The sequence below is a fragment of the Schistocerca cancellata genome, chromosome 3 (genome assembly GCF_023864275.1).
Source record: "Schistocerca cancellata isolate TAMUIC-IGC-003103 chromosome 3, iqSchCanc2.1, whole genome shotgun sequence".
Lineage (NCBI taxonomy): Eukaryota > Metazoa > Arthropoda > Insecta > Orthoptera > Acrididae > Schistocerca > Schistocerca cancellata.
Window position 1 is genome coordinate 512340950 of NC_064628.1, and position 24145 is coordinate 512365094.

The window sequence follows — 24145 nt, forward strand, 5'->3', positions numbered from 1 at the left end:
TTTTTTTCCCCTCAATAATATGAATTAGGCGCCCCCTTTTCCCTGAAGTATCTAGCTGCTTGCTGCGACTGCTTGCACAGCCAACAGCCACATTCCTGTTGACAAGCGGGAGAATCTACTACTCAAACGTGACTCTACTGTGCATGCGCATGAGCCCACGCGTTAACTGCTAAAACAAATCGAATGTAAACAGTTGCGACTTCACGCTCATTGGGGGCAATTTGTTGTTATGAAGCACTGCATAGTCTTCCTAAAGCCTTTGACACATTTTCAGTCGGCAGACGCTTGCATGAGCACTTGTGTCGTCGTTGTATATGGCGCATTTCCTTTGCAATTTAAGTTATTTTCGTTTTTTTCTCTCGTTTATGTTTTATTGTTGAAAAATTATTCTGCAGTAGCGGGATACAGTAATATCCTTTGTTAGCGTGTCGGTTCTTACTAGTCAAAATTACAAAAATTTAACTGAAAACTAAAACAATGAAAAATTCCCGGAATTCTAAAAATATCCCGGGTTTTTCCCGGTTTTCTCCCGGATGAAAAAAATCCCGGATCTCCCGGTTGTCCCGGGTCGTAGACACCCTGTCAAAACTTTGTGTTAAATTTCCTCATGTGGTGTCTTCTGTCATCGTCCAGCACCGTGACACGCGCAGGTGTTTGCAAGTACAGTGCCATGAAACTTTCCTGCTGAACGCCAGAGACGCAATACACAAGCGAAATTTGTTCCTCGATTTACTCTGATTGTCGTTTGTTGTTCCTCGTCCTACTCCTTGACAAAAAAACATGAATCCAAGTGTTAGATACAGAATAATTTACCATACTGAACTTTTCTCACACTTTCGCATGAGTTACTGATTGCAGTGTATTATTGTCTGTTCTGCCCCCAGGGCTTTGTTAATAAATTGTTACATCAAGCTGAGCCAAACCTACTTTCCTTATTTAGCCTACAAGCACATGCAGATCCGTCGATTGCAGTAATTCAAAGCGGTACCGACAAGGTGGTGACTTCAACGTGATCTCCTGCATGCACACTGAATTTACGAGAAGTCCTTGCAAGAAATTGAGATGGCGAATCCACCAGAGCCAACAAATACTTCTGTGGCGCGTCTAGCGGTGTGGCCACCACTCTTCCGGCCGCAAAATCCATCCCTGTGGTTTGCGCAAGTTGAAGCAAATTTTTTCTATGCAGGTATCACAGTCAACGCCACGAAATTCTTGCTAGTGGTCAGCCAACTATATCATCAGTACACCGCTGAGGTTCAAGCCATCATAATTAGCCGGCTGGGAACGAACAGCTACGACCTACTGAAAGCAGAACTAATTCGGCGCGTGTCCACTTTTCAAGAAGAATGAATCCAGCAGGTGCTTACCAAAGAGGACACAGGCGACAAAAAACAGTCACAGTACCTACGTCATCTGCGGAGTAAAGTAGATGCAGGTACAGCCCCGAACAGCTTACTGCACATGATCTGGAGCAGCCGGTTACCACCTCCAGTGAAAACAATCGTGGTATCACAGACTGATGCGTCTTTAGATGCAGTGACCAAATTGGCTGGTATGATCCAAGAAGCAATGATGCCATCAATATTTAGCTCCGCCACCACAGCGTGCGTCTGTGCGGTGACAACTGTTTCACGTGCAGATTATGATGTTCTCGTCAACAAAGTGGACTTGTTATCACAGAAAATCAGCGAGCTGTTACATTGTCGTGGCACAAGCAACAAGAGCTGTCATCGAATCCGTCGTTGCTCACGCAGCCGATCATCGATAGCCTTGTCTACGATAGGGACAGAACAAACAATCTGTTGGTACCATTGCAGGTTGGGCGAGCAAGCACGTAAGTGTACGACACCCTGCGCCTATCCAAACAGCAGTGGCGATCAGAAGTGAGTGCCTCCTCCGTTTGCTGTCAGACATCCAGGCGTCTGTTTGCGAGTGACTGACGTTCCACCTGGAAGTACTTAGTAGGCACTGGTTCCAATTTGGCAATATTTCCTCAAACCATGCTGTATCAGGAGTGACCGTCTTCGCCCATTTGCCTCACAACTGCTAATAACTCCCGGATTATAATGTATGGCACGATGCACTTGGAACTCTACCTCAGGTTGCGGCGCACTTTTGCGTGGGACTTTACTGTCACGGATGTTGCCAAATCAATCATCGAAGCTGACTTACTCACCCACTACAACCAGCTGCCTGGCATGAGGAACTCTTGCCTGGTCGACAACACCACTGGCTTAACAACTTCCAGATTCTATCGAGACGTGGTAGTGGATGGCGAGTACGTGGAGCTGCTGCGAGGATTTCCAGCCACGACACGACCATCCGGGGCACTTAAGGAGGTCCCTACCTCTTGTAGGCAGCGACGTTTAGCCCCAGATCACCTCAAAATAGCGAAGGCAGAATTTGTCTGCATGTTGCGCGACGGTGTAATCCGACCTTCCAACAGCCCTTGGTCCTCACCATTACATCCGGTGCCAAGGAAAGAAGTTGCATGGAGGCCGTGCGGCGACTATAGAGCCCTGAACGTCTGAACAATACCTAATCATTATTTTGTACCCTTGTTGTACAATCACAATTATGCATTGAGTGGTTCAGTAGTGTTCACTGTATTTGACTATGCAAAGGCCTACACACAGATACCTGTAGCCGAATGTGACATTCCAAAGACAGCCATCCTCACTCCTTTTGGTTTATTCGAGAGCATGTTCATGACTTTTGGACTGAGGAATGCCGCACAGACATGAGAGCGCTTCACAGATTCCATGCTACAGGGTTTACTTTTTGTGTTTGCATACCTGGACGACATTTTGGTTTTTTCGTTGTCGCCTGAGGTACATCGCCAGTGATTGGAACACAAGGGAATCATGCTCAATACCTCAAAATTGTGTCTTTGGCCAGCCTGAAGTAGACTTTCTTGGACATAGAATTTCTGCGGCTGCATCACTACCACTACCTGAGAAGATGGAAGCCACTTCAAGCATTCCGAGGCCCACTACAGCCAAGGAACTATGGCACTTCCTTGGGATGTTAAATTTTTTTCCCGCCGCCATTTGCCAAACTCGGCTGAGCTACAGGTACCTTTAGTTGCAGCAATAACTGGTCTGAAAGCCAAGGGTAACGCGCCCATAACTTGGACTCATGAAATGATTGTCTCATTTGAGGTGGCCAAAAAAAGCATCGTCAACGCAGGCCTGCTGGCACATCCAGATCCTACAGCCACTGACATTTTTTTTTCACCCAAGTTGACAACTTCACAAAGACTTTGGAGCGCATCCAACAGAGAACTTCTGGCCATTTATGAAGCTGTCAAGCACTTCAGACGGCAACTAGAAGCACGTGACTTATCTTTATGGATGACATGCCACCAACATATGCATTCTGTCAAAAACAGCATGAATTGTTCCCCCAGACAACACAACCAACTCTTGTTTACTTCTCAGTTTACCACTGATATACGCTATGTGTCTGGAATCGACAATGTAGTGGCCAATTGGCAGAGTCAGCAGCATCGCCAATACGATTGATTACGCCAACGTCGCTGCAGCACAGCATGCTGATGCGGAATTACAAGCGATTCTGTCAAATGGTGAATCGGCGCTGGACCTGCAGCTGATAGACATTCCTGGAAGCAACGTAAAGCTATATTGTGACATGTCCGCATCGAAGCCGAGACCCTCCCTACCTCGGGAATTTTGGGAGGATGTTTTCTATTCGCTGCACAACTTCTGTCACCCAGGCAGGCATACAAGCTACAACACGATTTGTAACAATGTGTTACGTGTGGCCTGGAATGCAAACGGATTGCTGCGAATGGGCAAGATGCTGCTTGAAATGCCAGCGTAGCAAGATAAATCACCACATCCACTCACCGGTAGGAAGCTTTCCAATCACAACAGCATGATTCACACATGTCCACCTTGACATTGTTGGCCCACTGTCATCAACCAATGGTCACTCTTACATACTTACAATGATTGATCGATACACTCTAAAGCTGCACCAGTGGACGATGTTATGGCAGAAACTATCGCTTTCACCTTCATCACAGACTGGGTGTCATGTTTTGGTTTCCTGCTGCACATAACGACGGACAGGGCACGTCCATTCAAGTCCAATTTGTACACTACATCTGATTATCTCTTAACTTAACCGAATAAGAAGCAACACTGTAGCACATGCAGTCTTTCTGTAAAAGTTGAATAAAACTTCTCAAAGGTGCAAATTTGGCACAAAGCACACTGTTCCCTGTGTAATTCAATGATGTACTCCAAGAGCTTTCCCAGGCAATACAACAGAGTTCCTTGCAGTGATGGGTGTATCAACAGATTACGTTCACAGCTTGGATACTAATTTGCAATTTGAGACAACTGTAATTATTTTGTGATTATTCATAGGCTACAGAAATAAGGAAAACATGAAGCATTCACATTCAAACTATGCAGTGCATTATGCAGCTGAGTGAAGGACACTAATGTGTGAACATTTCCCTGCTTTTGATGATTTTTCAGTTTAACATTAACACATGCCATTAAACACTTTATGCAGCATTTATACCACTCACATACTGAAATGATCTTCACATTAGTATGAGAAGCACTCTCAGGAAAATGGTTGACGTCCTCAGTTATAAAGTCCAAACTGTTGGTTGCAAAACCTATTATCATCACATGAGCTTTTCCAAGACCTTCCAAAAGAGCCCAAAACACAGGTAATATTGCTGGGCTCTGCACTCGTCTTAAAAATAAGAGTTACTTGCTAATCATTTCCCAAAGAGTGGTGTACCTGTTTTACATTCTCCTCATGACTACAATCTGACAATAAGAACTTCTTGGTCATCTTAAACCTTTTTCCAAAACAATGCCTGCACCTTATGCCGTGTATCATCTCCTGAACTCTTTGAGTAATGCAAATGCTTTAGTCAAGTCTCCAAAGCATTGAAACTATTGGGGACAGCTAAATGAATCTCCTGGATCTTTTTAACTGATTTAGAAGGCTTGACTGTAATTCAGTCTTCTGATCTAACTAACATTATTAATGTAAACTGCAGTTTGCAAAACTGCTAATTTTTCTTAGGCTACTGCTGCATCTGCACAAAGTTTTAAGATAAAATGCTCTCTTTCCAGTGTTATATAGCAATAGTGACAATTACTGTATCTCCAGAAATGACCAGTTCAATTCCCCACCTGAGTTTTATTACAATACATCACACAGAAATAACACTGACATTCCTCATAGTGACTGCCATAGCCGATGATTCAGTGGCAATTTCCACACTTGTCCACTTCATTAGCAGAGTTTTACTTAAGAGACGCAGTTTACAAACTTTGTTCAATGAAAGATCATGCACATGTAGATGGTACAATGGTAATGTCATTAGCAGAGTTTTACTTAAGAGACGCAGTTTACAAACTTTGTTCAATGAAAGATCATGCACATGTAGATGGTACAATGGTAATGTCTGCAGATGACATCTCACTCATAGCAATAAGTGACTGTTTAATTCGAATCCAGAACCTCTGTAAATCTAAGGAAGGCTAATAAATATTTCAGTGAAACAACATTTTAAATGCAAATGACAATGTAAATACAAATGTAAGTGCATGGAAAAAATTAATTCTATATTTAAATAGTTAATTCAGTTCCAAACGAAGCTGGGAAGCACACATTCTTGTTACAGTTGATAAACACTTGACATTGAAGGGCCATATTAGCAAAGTACGGTCAATATATTTTTAACAATTAAATACCTAAGACAGTACATACTGACACTGTTTATGTACAATAGTCTAGTCTACCCATACTAACACAATGCATCAATATTGGAAAATGTGGCCCACTTGCCCTCACTATATGTATTTCCAGCAGTTACACACTTAAAAACAAATGAGATACACTCATTATTACAACGGACAAAATACAGACGATTGTCCCCTACATATGAAAAAAATAAAAAGTAAATAAAATAAAATAAAGGTCCCCATTTATTGTTGGGGTACATCTAATACGCCACTCTGAAGAAATCTGCATTCAGAAATGGTTACTACCTCATATTCTCCGTATAGCCTAAAAGAATATCTAGAGGTGGGACAGTAATTACCATTTTCTTCAAACAAGAAATTATTAATATCTCTATCCATAAACCACGAACAATAAGTACACAGTGCATGTAATTTTTCATTTATTGACTGGTTCATCTCCTGCTGTTGCTGTTCCAGGTAAATTGGACACACATAGTGTTCCAGAGGGGAAACTGCTAAAGAGTATCATTGTGAAGTGAGTGAATTGGTGTAGGCGTTCATATGCGATTTAATCATTACCTTGCTTAAAGGATATGTCCAAGGTATCTTGCAATATTATGAGATTGAAAGTTGCTACTCACCTTACAGCAGAGATGCTTAAGTTTTCGCCCAATGGTCTCTGTCAACAATAGACATGCACGCTTGCAAACACAACTCACACACACGACTGCAGTCTCAGACAGCTGAGACCACTCTGCCCAAGACTCGTGTGTACATATGTGTGTGTGTGTGTGTGTGTGTGTGTGTGTGTGTGTGTGTGTGTGTGTGTGGGGGGGGGGGGGGGGGGGGGGACAACAGCCATTGACTGAAAGCTTGAAGTGTGAAACACTTTCTGCTGTGCCTATCTGCGTGCGACTCAGTATCTCTGCTATATTGTGAATAGCAACTTTCCTTCTCATAATATTGTTACATCCCATCTTTGATTTTCCAAGATATCTTGGGCTGACTTGCGTATTTATTTAGGGCAATTTGACTACATCCATCCAATGGAGAATGTCTACTGTTGAACACACAAATATTACATCCAGAAGTAAATTACATTATTCTTTAACAAATAGTAGTGCAGTAGTTGTCTTAACTGGCGCAGGGATATATATATATATCAAATGAAAGTGCTGGCAGGTCGACAGACACACAAACGAACACAAACATACACACAAAATTCAAGCTTTCGCAACAAACTGTTGCCTCATCAGGAAAGAGGGAAGGAGAGGGAAAGACGAAAGGATGTGGGTTTTAAGGGAGAGGGTAAGGAGTCATTCCAGTCCCGGGAGCGGAAAGACTTACCTTAGGGGGAAAAAAGGACGGGTATACACTCGCGCACACACACATATCCATCCACACATATACAGACACAAGCAGACATATTTAAAGACCAATATGTCTGCTTGTGTCTGTATATGTGTGGATGTGTGTGTGTGTGTGTGTGTGTGTGTGTGTGTGTGTGTGTGTGTGTGTGTGTGTGTGTGCGCGAGCGCGAGTGTATACCCGTCCTTTTTTCCCCCTAAGGTAAGTCTTTCCGCTCCCGGGACTGGAATGACTCCTTACCCTCTCCCTTAAAACCCACATCCTTTCGTCTTTCCCTCTTTCCTGATGAGGCAACAGTTTGTTGCGAAAGCTTGAATTTTGTGTGTATGTTTGTGTGTCTGTCGACCTGCCAGCACTTTCATTTGGTAAGTCACATCATCTTTGTTTTTAGGTATATTTTTCCTTCGTGGAATGTTTCCTTCTTCTTTGGCAATGTGACAAAGACACAGAAGGTCAATGGAAAGTAATATAAATAGGATTTTGTATAAAGCCATTTACTACTTGAGTGGTACTAACATCCAAAAAATGAGCGCAACTATGGTCAAAAACTACAGACTTAATGGCAGCAAAGCAACACTAGTTATAGATTATTAGTCTACAATTTGAAGTTTGTGTTATCAAAACAACCAGATGTTTTTAATACCATTACAGACACTGGTCTATTCTGAATAAGAAACATTAAGAAACTGTCACAGGGCAACAGGAATACTCCTTAACTAAGAAACAAAGTTTACTGCCAACACAGATACTTAAATTAGGAAGGGAATAACACCGTTTATTGCAAATAATTCATTGCACTGAAGATATATCATTAAATAACACAGATAATGAAGGACTCAGCAAGTGATATACAGTAAAATCTACTTCAATTTTTAACTATGTTAGATACTGCGTATGCCAACAACATAATACAATGATGAATACAAAAAGGAAACAGGCATTCTTTTTGCACTGATGATGGCGGTGGTGGAGGGGGGAAAGACAGAGAGAAATATATTTTTTTCTCTCTCTCTCTGTCAGTTATTGGACCACTACTACACAACTATTCAATAAAAAAGAATGCAGAATGTATTTTACTTCTGAATGTTAAAATGAAAAAAATGGAAACTACCAGTAAACAAAACTTCCCTCTTCAACTAATGCAAAATATCAGAGATCGAGGAACATCTCGACGGTATTTTTACCGTACTATCACCCTTACACATTAGCCGACAAAGCTTAATTTTTGTTGGGTTAAAAAGAAATGGTCGTTACTAGCAGACATTCACTACAAAACTCCGCAGCAAAGTCACATGAAGAGAAATCTGTATTTATCATCGTAGTTTTACACCCAATTCAACAGGTTTCGTTGGAAAATTGGCTCATTTTAAGAACTCGTCTAATTCACGTAATTCGAATATTACATAAACGCGTTAAGTACAGTTATTAACGCCGAAGATATTCCACATTCCATTCGACCCCACCCCACAAAAAACACAGTATTCCATGGTACTACCAAAAATAACATGGCACTTGCTTCTTTTTCCAGTCACCCAATCACTATGCAACACCAATACAATGAAAATTGCGGAATTCAGACACCAAGGGCTTAGAACCTACGAGTTTCCTTCAATTTTTGAAATTAAACGTATAAAACAACTAATTACTCTACACATACAACTAATATTTGCAGCTGACATTTACCTATAGTGGATATGAATGTTGTTGTGAAGGCATCGTCCGAAAACCTAAATAGGATGCACGTTTTCCCAACACCTGAGTCACCTATCAACAATAACTTAAATAACAGATCATAAGTTTTCTTCGCCATTTTACGTAGTTCTCAAAGGCCCACAGACGTCACTTCAAGATTTTCTTTCCTTTAAAGAGGAAGTGGTACAGCCTCCGATGTACGGTACTGCCAACGTGGCAAATTTATGTTATCAACAATTAGTATAAAGCGCCTGTATTGATTTTATTATAATTTCCAAGCAGAAAATGCATGCAAGCCCCAATTTGATGCTGTTTTGAGAGCCATATTACCAAACCGACTAAAATGTTCTTTTTGGTAACTATCAATTTCTTAGTTGTTGGCCATTCTGATTACATATCTTTAACGTTGTTGTTACGGCTTTCGTGATATAGTTATCTCAATAAAAATTCGGGAGAAATGTGTGACTGAGCTTCTGTATCTATTTTGATAGGGGTCTGAAGGCAGTTTTCTCAGCTAGGTACATTCATCTGTTCGTGACAGAGAGTAGCTGAACGACAGAATCAGCTGCATCTTTCTAGAAGGAAAACATTGCACAACTATCGATTTACACAGGTAATCACTGTCGTGTGACTGGAGGCTGACGTTTCTAAGCCTTTTGGTGTTGCGTTGCGTCGAGTAGTTGATACTACCCAGCTAATTGAGGAAAGGTATAAATGAGTTAAATGAAAATTCTCTCTTCTATAGCAGATGCATAAAAAGAATCAACTGATGTTTATATGAGTGAGAGCTCTTGCTATTCGTTCAAGAAAGTGTCAAATTAAATTCTGAAGTATTGCAGTTGCCTCATATCTCGCATTATTGGTGTTCGCAGCTTTACCGCAGGATGACAACTTGGCAGCAAAATCCACCGACAGGCTACTATCCTGGACAACAAGGTTCATTTTATATTCTAAATTAATTTGTGTTTTATGCGCAAAAATAAAAGAATGCTATGAAACATCATTGCTCTAACTAAGTGGCTAAGTCTAGCTCTATCTTAAACTTTGTGCTGTATTTGCTATACAGTATGTCACATAATATGGTGAGAAGTGAGGGTTAATTATATTTAGCAAATAGGCACTATTGAAGATGATTCATAGTGCTGCTGGTTAAAATCTATTCTAATCAAGATAAATATCATTAATTCCGTTACAGTGTCGCATAGGTTAGAGAATAGGAGGGCGAGGGGAATTAAAATTTAGTTATTTATAACTTTCAAGTAACCAATGCAGTCATTTCATATTTCTGGCAACAGGTTAATGACTGTTTCTCTTGTTGACAATTGTGGAGTGCACGAGCAGACAAATGCACTTAACATTGTAGAAATGTTGGCTACCATTTAGGTTATTAAGAGTTTATCTATCTTTTGTTTATGTTGTTGCAGTTTTAAGTTCAGGGAGAGTATCCCATGACATCTGTCGTAATTGTGGAACCATTAGCAGATATGTTCACATCTTTTGACATACTTGCACATTTAAGTTTACAAACACTTGCAACATTTTACTTGGGCAAACTTCCCATTCCTTTGCTGATGTATCATTCAGGCAAATAACATTATGTTCCTCAGCAGTAAAAATTTTTATCATGTTGTCATTTGCAGAAAACAGGGTAGGAATGACTGAATTTTGTTCCAGAGTCAGATATTTTAGTTCAGTGGTATAAAATAATGTAAAAGTAAAAATTTGTAACAGTATAAATGTACTTTTTGTGCAACTAGTACTTTGTTAACTGGACTTCTTGAGAAATGGTACACACATTTAGAAACATTCAAAAATCTATATATGTACATATTTTGCAAATCCCTGTACAATGTTTGATGGAGGGAACTTTGTACATCTTGTGTATGAACACTAATCTCCCTTGTCCTTACAGCTCTTGTGTGAAGCAAAAAATTCTGTTTGTGATGGATTTGTTCAGACACTGATTAGGTTATTCTGTTTTGTTCTGTTGCAGGGAAACAGGTATATTACTTGTCATGAGTTAACTGTTGCAGAAGCAGAGCATATTTTCAATTGCAGAATTTGAATAAGCTAAGAAATTTGTTTGTAAAATTATTATTATTTTTTTTATTATTATTATTAAGATAATTTGCACTTCGTTTCGAAGAGAATGTTTTCTTGCCACTGAAATGCGCAGAGGTTTTACAGCTTTTTAAGTAGTTTGCCTTCTCCATTGTATTGAATTTGTTTAAAGTTTGGAGAAGTTTCTGCTTGTGCAACATACGAATTCACCAGAGATTTTGTTGTGCCAATATTTGTGGGACAATCAGGAGACTACAATCATTTGGTAGAGTCAGCATGAAAAAGGTTATGGTATAAAATCTGAGTGTATGATCAGTAAGTAATGCTGTATATGAAAGGAGTCTTATTTGCATTCCACATGAGAAGTGCTCCAAAAGCTGAAACAAAAGGCTTTTCCACTTAACAATAACTTCACAGCCAAAAAGGCAGCAAATGAAGAGATTGAATACTAGCTTTGAAACTGGTGTTAATCTGTACTCAAATCATAAACAGGATAACATTAAAAGGCCCAAGATTGAAGTGGTAGGAATTCCTGCTGCTATAATAAAAAAAAATTCTGTCTAAAGTGAGGTAAATAAGAAATTTAACCTCATGAATTTCTATCAACCCATATGAGGGGTGTATAATAAGAGAAATGAGAAGAATTGTAGATGAAATTCCCAACTTGTGAATGGATTTTTCAGTTGCCATGAAATTTTGAAGTCACCATAACACGCTAAATTTTAAGATTGTGCATCTAAAAATGTACTAATGGTCAGAGACTGTACTGAAAAATACAGTTTATGTTGTAATTAAGAAATCTGTATCCTTTTGTAAATGCAGACTTCTTGAAACAAGCATTCAACAGTACCAGTCTTTATGCAGTAAGCTTTGAAGTTATTTTGAATACCTCCTGTTTAATCATGCACTGTGTGGTTTGCAGAAGAGTGAGTCCATGAGAATAGCAGTATTGGTTCTCCTATGGACTCAAAAAGGTGTTTAATTGAATCCTATGGAAGTCTCTGCTTACAAGGGAACCTCCCCATTGCACCCCCCTCAGATTTAGTTATAAGTTGGCACAGTGGATAGGCCTTGAAAAACTGAACACAGATCAGTTGAGAAAACAGGAAGAAGTTGTGTGAAACTATGAAAAAAATAAGCAAAGTAAACAAACTGAGTAGTCCATGCGCAAGGTAGGCAGGCAACATCAGGGATAGTGTGAGCTCAGGAGCACCATGGTCCTGTGGTTAGTGTGAGCAGCTGCGGAACAAGAGGTCCATGGTTGAAGTCTTCCCTCGAGTGAAAAGTTTAATTTTTTTATTTTCAGACAATTGTCTGTCTGTCTGTCTGTCGGTCCGTCCGATGCGAGCTAGCTGCGCCATAGTATGGGGACGCTACACCAAAAAAAAAAAAAAAAAAAAAAAAAAGAGAGGCTCTCTGGCTGGCAGTTGACTGTTCGCTACTTTCGACGAGAGTGCATTACATATGTGAGATGTATACCGTGGGCCATGTGAATCCAGCAAATATAGCTCGCGACTTCAATAACAAGGTCAATGAATATTTGCCGAACTGTAAGGAATCGGAAAGTACCTTAAGGGATCGAACGATTGCCGAACATTTGTATGATAATTTCCTACATTTGTTGATAAACAGTACATGTGGTGATGACGATACCTTGTCGATTGCTGTGGGGCTGTATGTACCAGATAAATGGAAATGTCGTGTGGCTAGGGCCTCCCGTCGGGTAGACTGTTCGCCTGGTGCAGGTCTTTCGATTTGACGCCACTTCGGCGACCTGCGCATCGATGGGGATGAAATGATGATGATTAGGACAACACAACACCCAGTCCCTGAGCGGAGAAAATTTCCGACCCAGCCGGGAATCGAACCCGGGCCCTTAGGATTGACAGTCTGTCATGCTGACCACTCAGCTACCGGGGCGGACTATGTACCAGATGATGAGATTGTTGACGATCTGTATGAAGAACAAGAAGAGGAAATACTGCGACTTCAATCTGATGGTATTTATTTGGGTTATATGAAGGAAATGCTCCAATACAGCGTTACTGTCCAAACCAATTAAGACAAAAATATAGATTATGGAGTGAAGTAACAAATAAATTTGAGAAATTTAAAGGGATGGAGGAAAAAAGCACAATTAAATATTGCAAAGAAGTCGTGGAACGAGGTGGAACTCGAAGACAGAAGTTCAGTGAACTAGAAAACCATGTATACCGACAATTTATTAAAGCCAGAAATGAATTAAGTGCAGTGCATGATACAGACCTACAGACTTGGGGATTGCATTGTGCTAAACAAATTGTCGTGGACTTCAAGGCTTAATCTCATCGGCTTGTCATGTTCAAAAGAAAATACTAAATTACGAGCAGGAAGATTACGAAATATGTAAGCAAGAACTACGTGAATAAACTGGAAGAACTCTAAAAATGTTCCAAGACGTTTGTTACAGAAACTAATGTCAGATTCCAACAGTATGATGACGCATATATTATCAACACAGATCAGTCCGGTTTTAACTATGAAATGAAATCAACCCGCTCGTTATCATTAGTTAGAGAAGGCGACACGGAATGTACTGTAGACCAGCTGCATGCCACTTCATATAGTTATACCATACAGTAGCTCTGAACAAAGCAGGATTTCTTTTACCTACATTTTATTTATGATTGCAGGGCGAAAAAATGGTTTATTTGGACCGCAAGTTCAGCGACAGGTGAATAGGGCACTTGCGCAAACGCCAAATGTCATTGTGAATTGCATTGCATCAGGAAAAACGGAGAAGAGACTAGTGAAATGCTGTAATGAACGTGTGATTGCTCCTTATGCGGACAAAGATTTTGCCTTACTCTTTGACAGCTATACAGGACAGAAGAATCAGGCATTGTACAATTTTAGTGTGGGAGTAGACGTGATTACCATTCCTCCAGGTTGTACACCTCTTGTGCAACCGTTAGATGTGTTTGGTTTTCGGCAAGTGAAATACTTTGTGAAAAGATTCTATGATTTTGCGAAGCTGCACAGGTACACAGAGCAGTATTGTTTACATGATTGTGTGTCAATTATCAAAGCTCAGGCACTCGCACATAATCAACTTCGCTCTCCAAAATTCCAGGACATGTTCAGATTTGCTTGGACATATGCAGGATTTGACAGTCTACACACGAAAAAATTTGAAAACATTAAAAACATATGTTTTAACAGAGCACAGGGAAAACTGTGCGACTGTGAAGCTGTTGCACTCATTTGTTGCAGTTTGTGACAGACTCTTATGTTTTCATCACTTTCTTGGGAGAGATTATCACATCCACAAGAAAACCTAAATTGGGCAAGGTAGAAGAATCTTTTTACCCATTCGCCAAGTGTACAAGTTAGGTGGGACGACAATATATTCCTGTCATGTGACGCACATGCAGTCACCAGTGTCGTATAGAATATATCAGACGTGTTTTCCTGAGGAGGAATCGGTTGACCTATGACCTTGTGATCAAATGTTTTCGGTTCCCATTGGAGAGGCACGTCCTTTCGTCTACTAATCGCACGGTTTTGCGGTGCGGTCGCAAAACGCAGACACTAAACTTATTACAGTGAACAGAGACGTCATTGAACGGACAGATCATAACTTTGCAAAAATAAAGTAAGTAAACTTAACACTCGAGGGAAGACTTTAACCAAGGACCTCTCGTTCAACAGCTGCTCACGCTAACTGCAGGACCACGGCGCTCCTGAGCTCACACTATCTTTGATGTTGCCTATCTGGCGCATGGATCACTCAGTTTGTATATTTTGCTTATTTTTTTCATAGTTCCACACAACTTCTTCCTGTTTTCTCAATTGATTTGTGTTCAGTTTTTCAAGGCCTATCCACTGTGCCAACTTATAACTAAATCGGGAGGGGGGGGGGGGTGCAATGGGGAGGTTCATTTGTTGCCCTTGTCAGTAACTGAAAATCCTATGGTATTGAGGTGGTGTTATGGCAGCCCTTGGATCTTAGCTAGCTAACAAACATTAGGTTGAACTGGTAAAAGCAGCAGCTTCATGGAAAGAGAAATTGATATATGGTGTGCCACAAAAATCATCTCCTAAGGAGGCTGTTATTTCTGATTTTTCTTAATGACACGAGTTCAACTGGGCCAACTCTCATTTGTAGGTGATGAGATTTTGTTCTGAAGTGAAAAACATGCCTATGAGGCAGTGCATGTTCTTTTTGAGGCCTAGGAATGATTTATTGCTTACAAAGTGAGAATAGTGGTGCATTGGAGGTCATTGAAGCTGATAAATTAAGAATTTGTGCTTGGTTTTTACTAAACAATAGAAACTCCAGTTTGGAATATAAAAAATATTAGGAAAATTCCTGATACATTACCACTCACAATCAAGATAGAAAACATACACACATGTGCGCGCAATTCGTACACATGACTGCTCTCACTTTCAGTTCCGACTGGAATGCGACACATTCTAGTCGTGTCTGCTGGTGGTAGCTGGTAGCAGTCGTGTGCATGAGGTGTGCTGACTTATATGATTGTGTGTGTGTGTGTGTGTGTGTGTGTGTGTGTGTGTGTGTGTGTGTGTTATTTTTCTGTGCTGAAGAGGGGTTGGGCCAAAAGCAGTAATATATGGAAGTCTTTTTGTTGTGTCTGTCTGTAACACAGTGGGTCATCTTTACGGTGAGTGACAATCTGTCCTTTTTCTAATATTGTTAAGATTGTGTTTAGTAAACATACATAACAGCCACATTCATGCAAAGCTGTACCATGACACTCCAATGTTGATCATCAGTTAAAATATACTATTGATGGACTGTTACATATCTTTATCTCCCTCAGTTGTTGCAGCACAAAATATTGGCATTTCTATAATACTTCCGCAAATATTTTGGCACCACATACTACTTTCAACCTATTAGGGCTTCCTTTGTTAACGATTCTCATCTTGTTACAGAATGTCATAAATTAGGATGACTGTTTCACGTAGATTGTTAGTGTTGCTTTTGTGGTTGGTTTAAAGCAGGATAAAACCATTCATAATTATGTCATCGGTTTGATGTTTATAACAACATATTGGCTGTCTTGTGTAACAGATTTTTATTGATTTGTAGTTATTACCAGTGATTTCAGTGTTCCGTGTTTGTTCATTTCACCTATTTACAGTGTTTTCCAGTATTCTCAACATGTTATTAATGGCCCAGAAATGATGCATAGGAGTTTTATGAGATGCATAGAGTTTGGTAGATGGTAATATATACTTACCCCCTTTAGATTTGGAAACTTATAATGTTTGTGAACAAAAGTTAGACATTACGTGTGTGCACATTTCATGAATGCGGGGTAGCAAGCAAGTTAGAACAGTGACATACTACAAGTTTATGGTGATAGTTACAATAGGTATGATATAATTGAGTTTAGAATTTTAATTCAAATTAGACAGGCATTTGAATGGAACTCTACAGTAAACTTTGCAAAAGATCCGTGACAGCTGGCAGTGCTCAGCTTGCAGCTGTGTAGTGAAAATGGCTGCAGGGTGATAACAAATGTATGTAGGTACTGTCATAGACATATACAGGGCTATTACAAATGATTCAAGCGATTTCATAAATTCACTGTAGCTCCATTCATTGATATGGTCACGACACACTACAGATACGTAGAAAAACTCATAAAGTTTTGTTCGGCTGAAGCCGCACTTCAGGTTTCTGCTGTCAGAGCGCTCGAGAGCGCAATGAGACAAAATGGCGACAGGAGCCGAGAAAGCGTATGTCGTGCTTGAAATGCACTCACATCAGTCAGTCATAACAGTGCAACGACACTTCAGAACGAAGTTTAACAAAGATCCACCAACTGCTAACTCCATTTGGCGATGGTATGCGCAGTTTAAAGCTTCTGGTTGCCTCTGTAAGGGGAAATCAACGGGTCAGCCTGCAGTGAGCGAAGAAATGGTTGAACGCCTGCGGGCAAGTTTCACGCGTAGCCCGCGGAAAATTGGCTCGTGCCAGAACTGGAGACCGACAGCGCCGACTTCATCTTTCAACAGGATGGTGCTCCACCGCACTTCCATCATGATGTTTGGCATTTCTTAAACAGGAGATTGGAAAACCGATGGATCGGTCATGGTGGAGATCATGATAAGCAATTCATGTCATGGCCTCTACACTCTCCCGACTTAACCCCATGCGATTTCTTTCTGTGGGGTTATGTGAAAGATTCAGTGTTTAAACCTGCTCTACCAAGAAACGTGCCAGAACTGCGAGCTCGCATCAACGATGCTTTCGAACTCATTGATGGGGACATGCTGCGCCGAGTGTGGGAGGAACTTGATTATCGGCTTGATGTCTGCCGAATCACTAAAGGGGCACATATCGAACATATGTGAATGCCTAAAAAAACTTTTTGAGTTTTTGTATGTGTGTGCAAAGCATTGTGAAAATATCTCAAATAATAAAGTTATTGTAGAGCTGTGAAATCGCTTCAATCATTTGTAATAACCCTGTATAAGTTCGAATTATGTGGTTGATAGAGGTAAACATGTGAAGGAGGTTCGTAAAGCTCAAAACTACTCTCGGGGATATTTGTTCACCAACTATGTTAGGGTAATTAAGTCTAACAGGTGTCAAAAGTTTGCCAAGAATCTGCATAGTAGAATGATTAGTAAGCAATGTTTTTTTTTAGTTAATGTTATTTTATGAGAGACATAGAAATACCAAGCTTATTGACTCATTGTAATCACTAGCGTGAAAGTCTTTCAGTATGTTCTCTATATCATATTGAAATGTTTTCATTCCATTCTTTGTTGCACCATGCACACACTTGCTTGTGCCACCTTCACAACCAAATTACTACTGAGATTTAAATTAATAAACAGATGCTGTCTAAGCCAAGAGAGTGTGTTTCAAATTTATGGTTGGCAAATTCCTGTATTGTTTTTAACAACACATCATTGCAAAAGTTAATGGTTTGATGTAGGCAACAAATGAGCCAAATTGAAGGCATATCATTGTCATCTTCTTATAGGACCTCTACAAACTGTACCAAAAACAAGCGTGAACATGTACAACTCTTTAAACTATCATCAGGTTGCCCTCCATGGGCAACTATTCTAATTTTGTCAATGGCTTTTATAGAAAAGTAATTGCTGTTAGCAGCAACATTCCATAGGTTAACTGCAATGTTTGATACCGAGCGCCAATCATGTTTGGAGCAGCTGTCATGATTACATTATTGGCATGTTTACTGTGCTCAGATATTAGGTGTGTGCTTAATGTTGGAGACCCTTTCATGGTGTTGGGAGGGACTGAGGCGGAGCTAATAGGAAGCTGAAGCATAAGCATGGTGCTGGCCTTTGAAGCATAAACAGAACTCTGCTTTCAAATGGTAGAAAACCAGTTAATTCCAGTGTGCCACCAAGTTTCAGCTGGTAACAAATAATCAGGATAGCAGTTTTACAAAGCACCGGCTATAGCTGGTCGGTATTTAACTGCATAAATGTACAAAATTTAGCTTGTGGAGCCACCACAAAGATTGAATTATGATGTTCCCTAGATCAGATAGTTATATAAAATTGCTTGTTTGTCTGTCTCCCATTTGTTTTCTGAAAGAATATTGCTGTCCATTACAATAATAAATATTTGAAGTGTTGTTTCTATGTATAAACTAAACTGTCTGAACAGGCCTTGAAGGCCCTACGGTACCAACCAAATGCTGTCATCCTCAGCCCATATGTGTCACTGGATGGTGATATGGAGGGGCACATAATCAGGACGTAGCTCTCCCGATTGTCGTCAATTTTCATGATAGTTCATATTTGCTCCACTGCATTGTATGGTATGCTCTAAATGTTTAATGGCTGTAAAAGTTCATGAATTAGTTATATATGTTTGAAAAGAGAACAGTTGTTCTCCACAAGCTCATTGCAATGCTGCTTGTTACAGATCTTTAAGGGTTGTTGGATATTTCTGCATAAATTACATTTGGTGTTTAGGCCTTTGTAATGGATATGTAACTGGATATGCAGTGTTAATTGATAAAATACAATTAAAAGAAGTGGCATGGCAGCACATGAATAGCCATTAGGAGCTTTATACATCAGAAGACGTGTTAAGAAAATATAAAGACCGATTCTTTTTTATAGAGGCTATGACTGGATGGTGTTCCTGTTCCTGCTCCTCCTGGAAAGAATCCGCCATCCTCTGTCCCTTCTGAATTGGTCGTATCAGATTAACCCTTAGCCACTCCTATGTTGTGGAGCCGTACAGATAAGAGATCACATCCTCGTGGAATCCTGCCTCCTCCCGGCTCTCCATGCTAAGCATGGTCCTCCTGATCATTTGCTTCTAATACTGACACACATTGTATGGACAATTGAATGGTGTCTTAATTTTCTCTGAGAACATGGCTTTTATTCTTAGGTATAACTTTTTAAGCTACTTTTGGGGGAGGGGGAGGTGATTGAGGTTTCCTGTCACATGCCAGGGCCTGGAGGCCCCTCGACCCTACCTCCTCTCCCAGCTACCTTCGTCGTCCCTCGTTTACTCTGTTTTATTTGGTTTTAAATACAGTTAGCACTTCTTCGTGCCACACCCTGTTTTACAGTTTAGTAGTAGTATTCAGATTGATGCAAGACCTAAGGATTCCTTATCCTTGATAGTAGCTGATGACGAAAGAACAGTTGAACAGATTTATACTTCCTCTAAGCTGCTGTGTGCTGTTTCTACCTTTAATATCTTGACTATAATAGATCGGCATGGAATGGCTGTGGGAGGGATGACTTTCATTACGTGCTAAGTCTGGGGGACGCTGACACGATTATTTCTCTTACCTTATTTTACGATTGTTGGTCCAACTGATGTTGATTTAATTTTTAGCCTTCTCAGTTTTACTATTACGGGTCTTTCCAACTTTTCCTAGCTATCTGAGCCCTTAATTGGGTTGGTGGGAGTTAGATGAGGTTAGGGTTTGTCATACTGTACCAGTTGCCTGAGACTTTGTCCACACAACTTTTCTTTATGACAGTGGAAGTACAGTGCCATGTATGTTTGATGGATGCAAGTAGAGCTCTCAATGCACTGAAACCAAATGATGGATGTGACAGAAGCTGGAACCTTTATAGCATATGAGCTTTTCTTTGGCAAAAAATAGAGAATAACTTGGAACAAAAATAATTTGTTTCTTTGTGGTCTGCTTTCACTATAAGTGATATTTTTCAGTATGAAAATAGGCATAAACAAAAATTCATTGAGTATATTTGTGAAAGATACTTGAGAAACTGAAGCTACACACACTATTTTTTGATGGCCACAGAATTGTATTTATGACTAAAAGTGTTACTGAGTGCTCACACAATAACAGGATAAACTGACCAAGTTGGTACAGTGGCTAATACACGAGACTCACATTTGCTAGGAAAGTGGTTCAAATCCCTCCCCAGCACCCAGAGTTAGATTTTAATTTTCTCTGAATCTTTAAGGCAGATGCTGGGATAGTGTCTTCGAAAAGAACGTGGTTGATATCCTACCTCAATCTGACTTGTACTCCTTGTAGCGGGGCAGGGACGGTCGGTCAGTCTCCCTCTCATCTCCTTACTCTCTGTCATTTTCATTGAACAGTTCACCTACCTTTATATTTCTTCCTTCCGACGTCCCATCACTCTGCAGTAGTAGATACACGCTGGGCAGTGTAAAGCAGCATTGATGAAACCACTACCTAATACCTAAACACATGTGCCACGTAACTCAAGTTGCAAATCAGTTCCTGTAAGTTCATTTTCATAAATTTCAGGCAGTAGGAGAATGCAGTTTAATTGCAGTAAGCATTTGAAAATTCTATTAATGTCTCTTTTTTTATTCATACGTAAGCACATGAAGTGGCTATAAAGTCCATGTTTAATGATGCAAATGCTTTATCATTCCAAGTTCATTGTTTATCCAACATATTTCACATGTAAAAGCAGCCAGAATTCCTGCAAGTCCGACCTGATTAATTTTGCGATCTAACGGTCACTGACCCACCACTATTAGCGAGTGGAACATTCAGTTGTTTCAATGGTCTTCTATGTTAGAAGTGCTCACCAAAGTATTCCCTCCAGAACACGGAATGTGCCACACGGAATTATCTCTACGATCGAAAGATTACACACTTATAAAATTTCAACTAATTAGTTCTGAAACCTCACGCTTTCCTCAAAATGTTTGCAACTTGAACCGCTTTAGTCACTACACATTCTGTCTGGAATGATCTCCCTAGTTCGTCATTTTACATACTATTTTCGCGGATACATCAAGCATGGTGTTCCTCGGAAACAGGTTAGCAGGTGACTCTCTCAATGCTCCTCTACTCTTTGCCCATCTGACTATCTGCACACAGGAACCGCTTAATTATGATTGGCTATTGATCTGAATGACCAATCAGAATGATCCTTCCAAATCATTCTCACGGCCAAACTTGCCTTAGCCAACTGCTAATCAGATTGTCATTTATGTCATTACAATTTCAATTTCTAATATATTGTTTAATAAAATAGAATGAAATGCAAAACATCCTTTAAATTAATATAGAAACTTTTCCTCTTCAGACTTTTATTCTGGCTGCTCTCTTACAAAAGCAAGCACATTGACATATATCATCAGCATCATCGTTGCACCACAATTTTCCCATGGTTCAATTTTATAAGGTTTTACATAAAATGATATTAATTTTTAACATATGTCCCACATACTTTTTCATTCCCATGTACTCACACAAAAACTAGTAAGCAAATAATAATTTTGAATGATTTTTATTCTACATGATGTAGAGTAATTAAAGTTTTGAAAAGAAAATTCCAATTAAGTGATTTTATATACTGTGAGCTTTGTTAAGACTTCAGATAATGATAATAAGACATTTGGTTATTGTTCCTAACTGAGTTTTGAAGCATAAGTGTCGGTTTTAGGATATCTAAGTAATTTTCTCTATCTCCGTAACTGTAATATATAAAAATCTGAAATTTGGACAGGATCCCTTCCGTAATAACAAAAGATTGCATACCAAGTTTGAACAAAATTGGATGATAATTACTAGGGTTTATTTAGATTCATAGGGGGTATGAATTTGTGTACTGACTAATGTTACTTGACTGTTCTCATGGCTGGTAATGTCAGCTGCATTGTGAGTCAGAGCAAAGAAAAAACATAGCCAACCTGCAGCCACTGAGCTGCACAGCTGCGTGCCTTACTGCATCGAATGTTATTTCGTAATAACTTGCTACATTATATCCTCGCCACTGATCTTGTTGTTGGTGGGATGTTAAACCTCAGTTTTCCATCCTTCAACAGGATAAATAATTTTAATCATTATGATGCCAAAACTTCATAGATCTTAAGTTGTCAGTTGTGAGTTACATGTTTCTACACATCAAGAAATGCCCTGTGGAAGATGAGAAACCCTGTATATCAATACAGACAGGCTTATCCTTCTGTAGCAAAGGATTAAAACCTTGTATCTTGTAACATTCAAATCCTAAGGTGTGAAACCTTGCATGTTAGAAGGATGTCTCTGCTTAGAAAATTTCTGTTGTTACTTCATTGTTGAGCCAATGAAAAAAGATTGTATGATATTATTGGCCAGGTCTGGTGTTGTTCAGCCACGTGGTGCAGGTCTTCTATTTGATACCACTTTGGTGACTTAAGCATTGTGTTATGCCAATATAACAATTATTTAGATTTCGTTGGCGATATTTGTAACATTATTTGTGTAAGTTAACAATGTTATAGTGTAGTGATTAATGTACAATAAGCTGTTAATTGTTAAAGTGATTAGTTAATATGTGCAGAAGATGAAACAGTTTATCCAAAAATGGTAAGGATGCAAATGATGTACACTTCTTAAAGTAAAAAACTATAAAGTGTAATTCTATTAGTGAAAAAGAATCAAGAATACAAAAGTTAGCTTAGATTCGCCTTGTGAGTTTCTTTCTACTCCTTATATATTTATCTATGGTGGATGCTTCACTGTGAATGTACGTAGTAACATTATGCGGTAAGAGTATAGTAATGACACAGATTGGCCCATAAGTAGGTGGTATATAAATTTTACAGCCAGTCAGCAAATTTTCTGGAGAGAGTTCTTGATATTGCAGGAAACCTAAAAGCAAGTAAATAACTATGAATCCAGGGGAAGTAGAATATTGAAGATGACTAAATAGTTAAGACTTTTCTTGCTCAGAAGGTCCACGTGTACCACCAGCATCATTTTCACTACCAAATGAAAACACACAATAAGCTATGAGTTGCTGCATTTAAACAGTTGCAAAACCTCATGTCTTATTAAATGATGTTATAAATACCACAAAATTGCTGACTAGTTTCCTGTAAAATATGTATTTTTGAGGCATGAGGTTTCCCTTCTCTTAGTGACTTTTGTATAGTTAGTGTGTGAAATTGTTGTGAACCAATTGTTTGCAACACCAGAGTGTACCTGAATATTTTCATGTCCACAGACTACACAAGTGTTGTGATTATTATTAAGCACTTACAATTTTATTATTTTCCATGTATCTGTGATTATTATTAAGCACTTAAAATTTTATTTTTTTCCATGTATCTGTTGTGACATCAGTTCAACCCTAATCTGTTTTCATGTTGATATGAAAAGAGAATTTGTGACATAAATAAGAAATAAAACTAGAAAGGCAGGTCACACTAGACTATTTCTCAACTGTTCCACAGTCAGATAGCAGGTGGGAAAAATGAACACTTAAATATTTCTGGACAAACTGTTATTTCTCGTATTCTATTGGAGTTGCTATTTCTGCCTTTGTAAGTGGGATTCAAAAGATTCCATGTTTGGGGGGGAGAAAGTTGATGACTGAAATTTCATAAAAAGATCTCGGCACAGCAAGAAACATCTTTGTTTTAATGATGGCCACCACAATTTATATTCATATCCATGACACTCTTGTCCATTTTTTTGTGATAATATAAAATGAACTGCCCTTCTGTGAACTTCTTCTGTCAGTTCTATCTGGCCAGAATCCCATACTGCGTAGCAATACTCCAAAAGAGGATGAGCAAGCACAATGTAAGAATATCTTTATAGATTTGGTGCATTGTCTAAGTGTTCCACCAGTAAAACACTCTTTAGTTTGCCATTTTGTGTGTGATTGTTCCAATTTTAATTTGTTCATTATTGTAATCCCTTGATATTTACCGTATTTACTCGAATCTAAGCCGCACTTTTTTTCCGGTTTTTGTAATCCAAAAAACCGCCTGCGGCTTAGAATCGAGTGCAAAGCAAGCGGAAGTTCTGAAAAATGTT

The 24145-nt window shown here is 39.4% G+C and overlaps 2 protein-coding genes across 4 annotated transcripts in view; one reads left to right on the forward strand and one right to left on the reverse strand.

Annotated features, from left to right (window-relative positions):
* LOC126175309 (ras-related protein Rab-10) overlaps positions 1-8983 on the reverse strand; it is a 38233-nt gene extending 29250 nt beyond the window's left edge. Inside the window, exon 1 of the mRNA XM_049922015.1 lies at positions 8790-8983. Coding sequence (XP_049777972.1) covers positions 8790-8916 — 127 coding nt within the window. The 5' untranslated portion in view covers positions 8917-8983. The remainder of the gene's footprint in view (positions 1-8789) is intronic.
* A 192-nt stretch (positions 8984-9175) lies between these two features.
* The window catches only part of LOC126175308 (protein lifeguard 1-like), a 43417-nt gene continuing 28447 nt past the window's right edge, over positions 9176-24145 (forward strand). The window contains exons 1-2 of one of the 3 annotated variants that reach the window (XM_049922012.1): positions 9176-9506; positions 9671-9734. In XM_049922012.1, the coding sequence (XP_049777969.1) occupies positions 9683-9734 (52 nt within the window). In that variant the 5' untranslated portion in view covers positions 9176-9506; positions 9671-9682. Of the gene's footprint in view, positions 9507-9543; positions 9735-24145 lie in introns of all 3 variants that reach the window. The other 2 variants (XM_049922013.1, XM_049922014.1) reach the window with 2 other exon arrangements.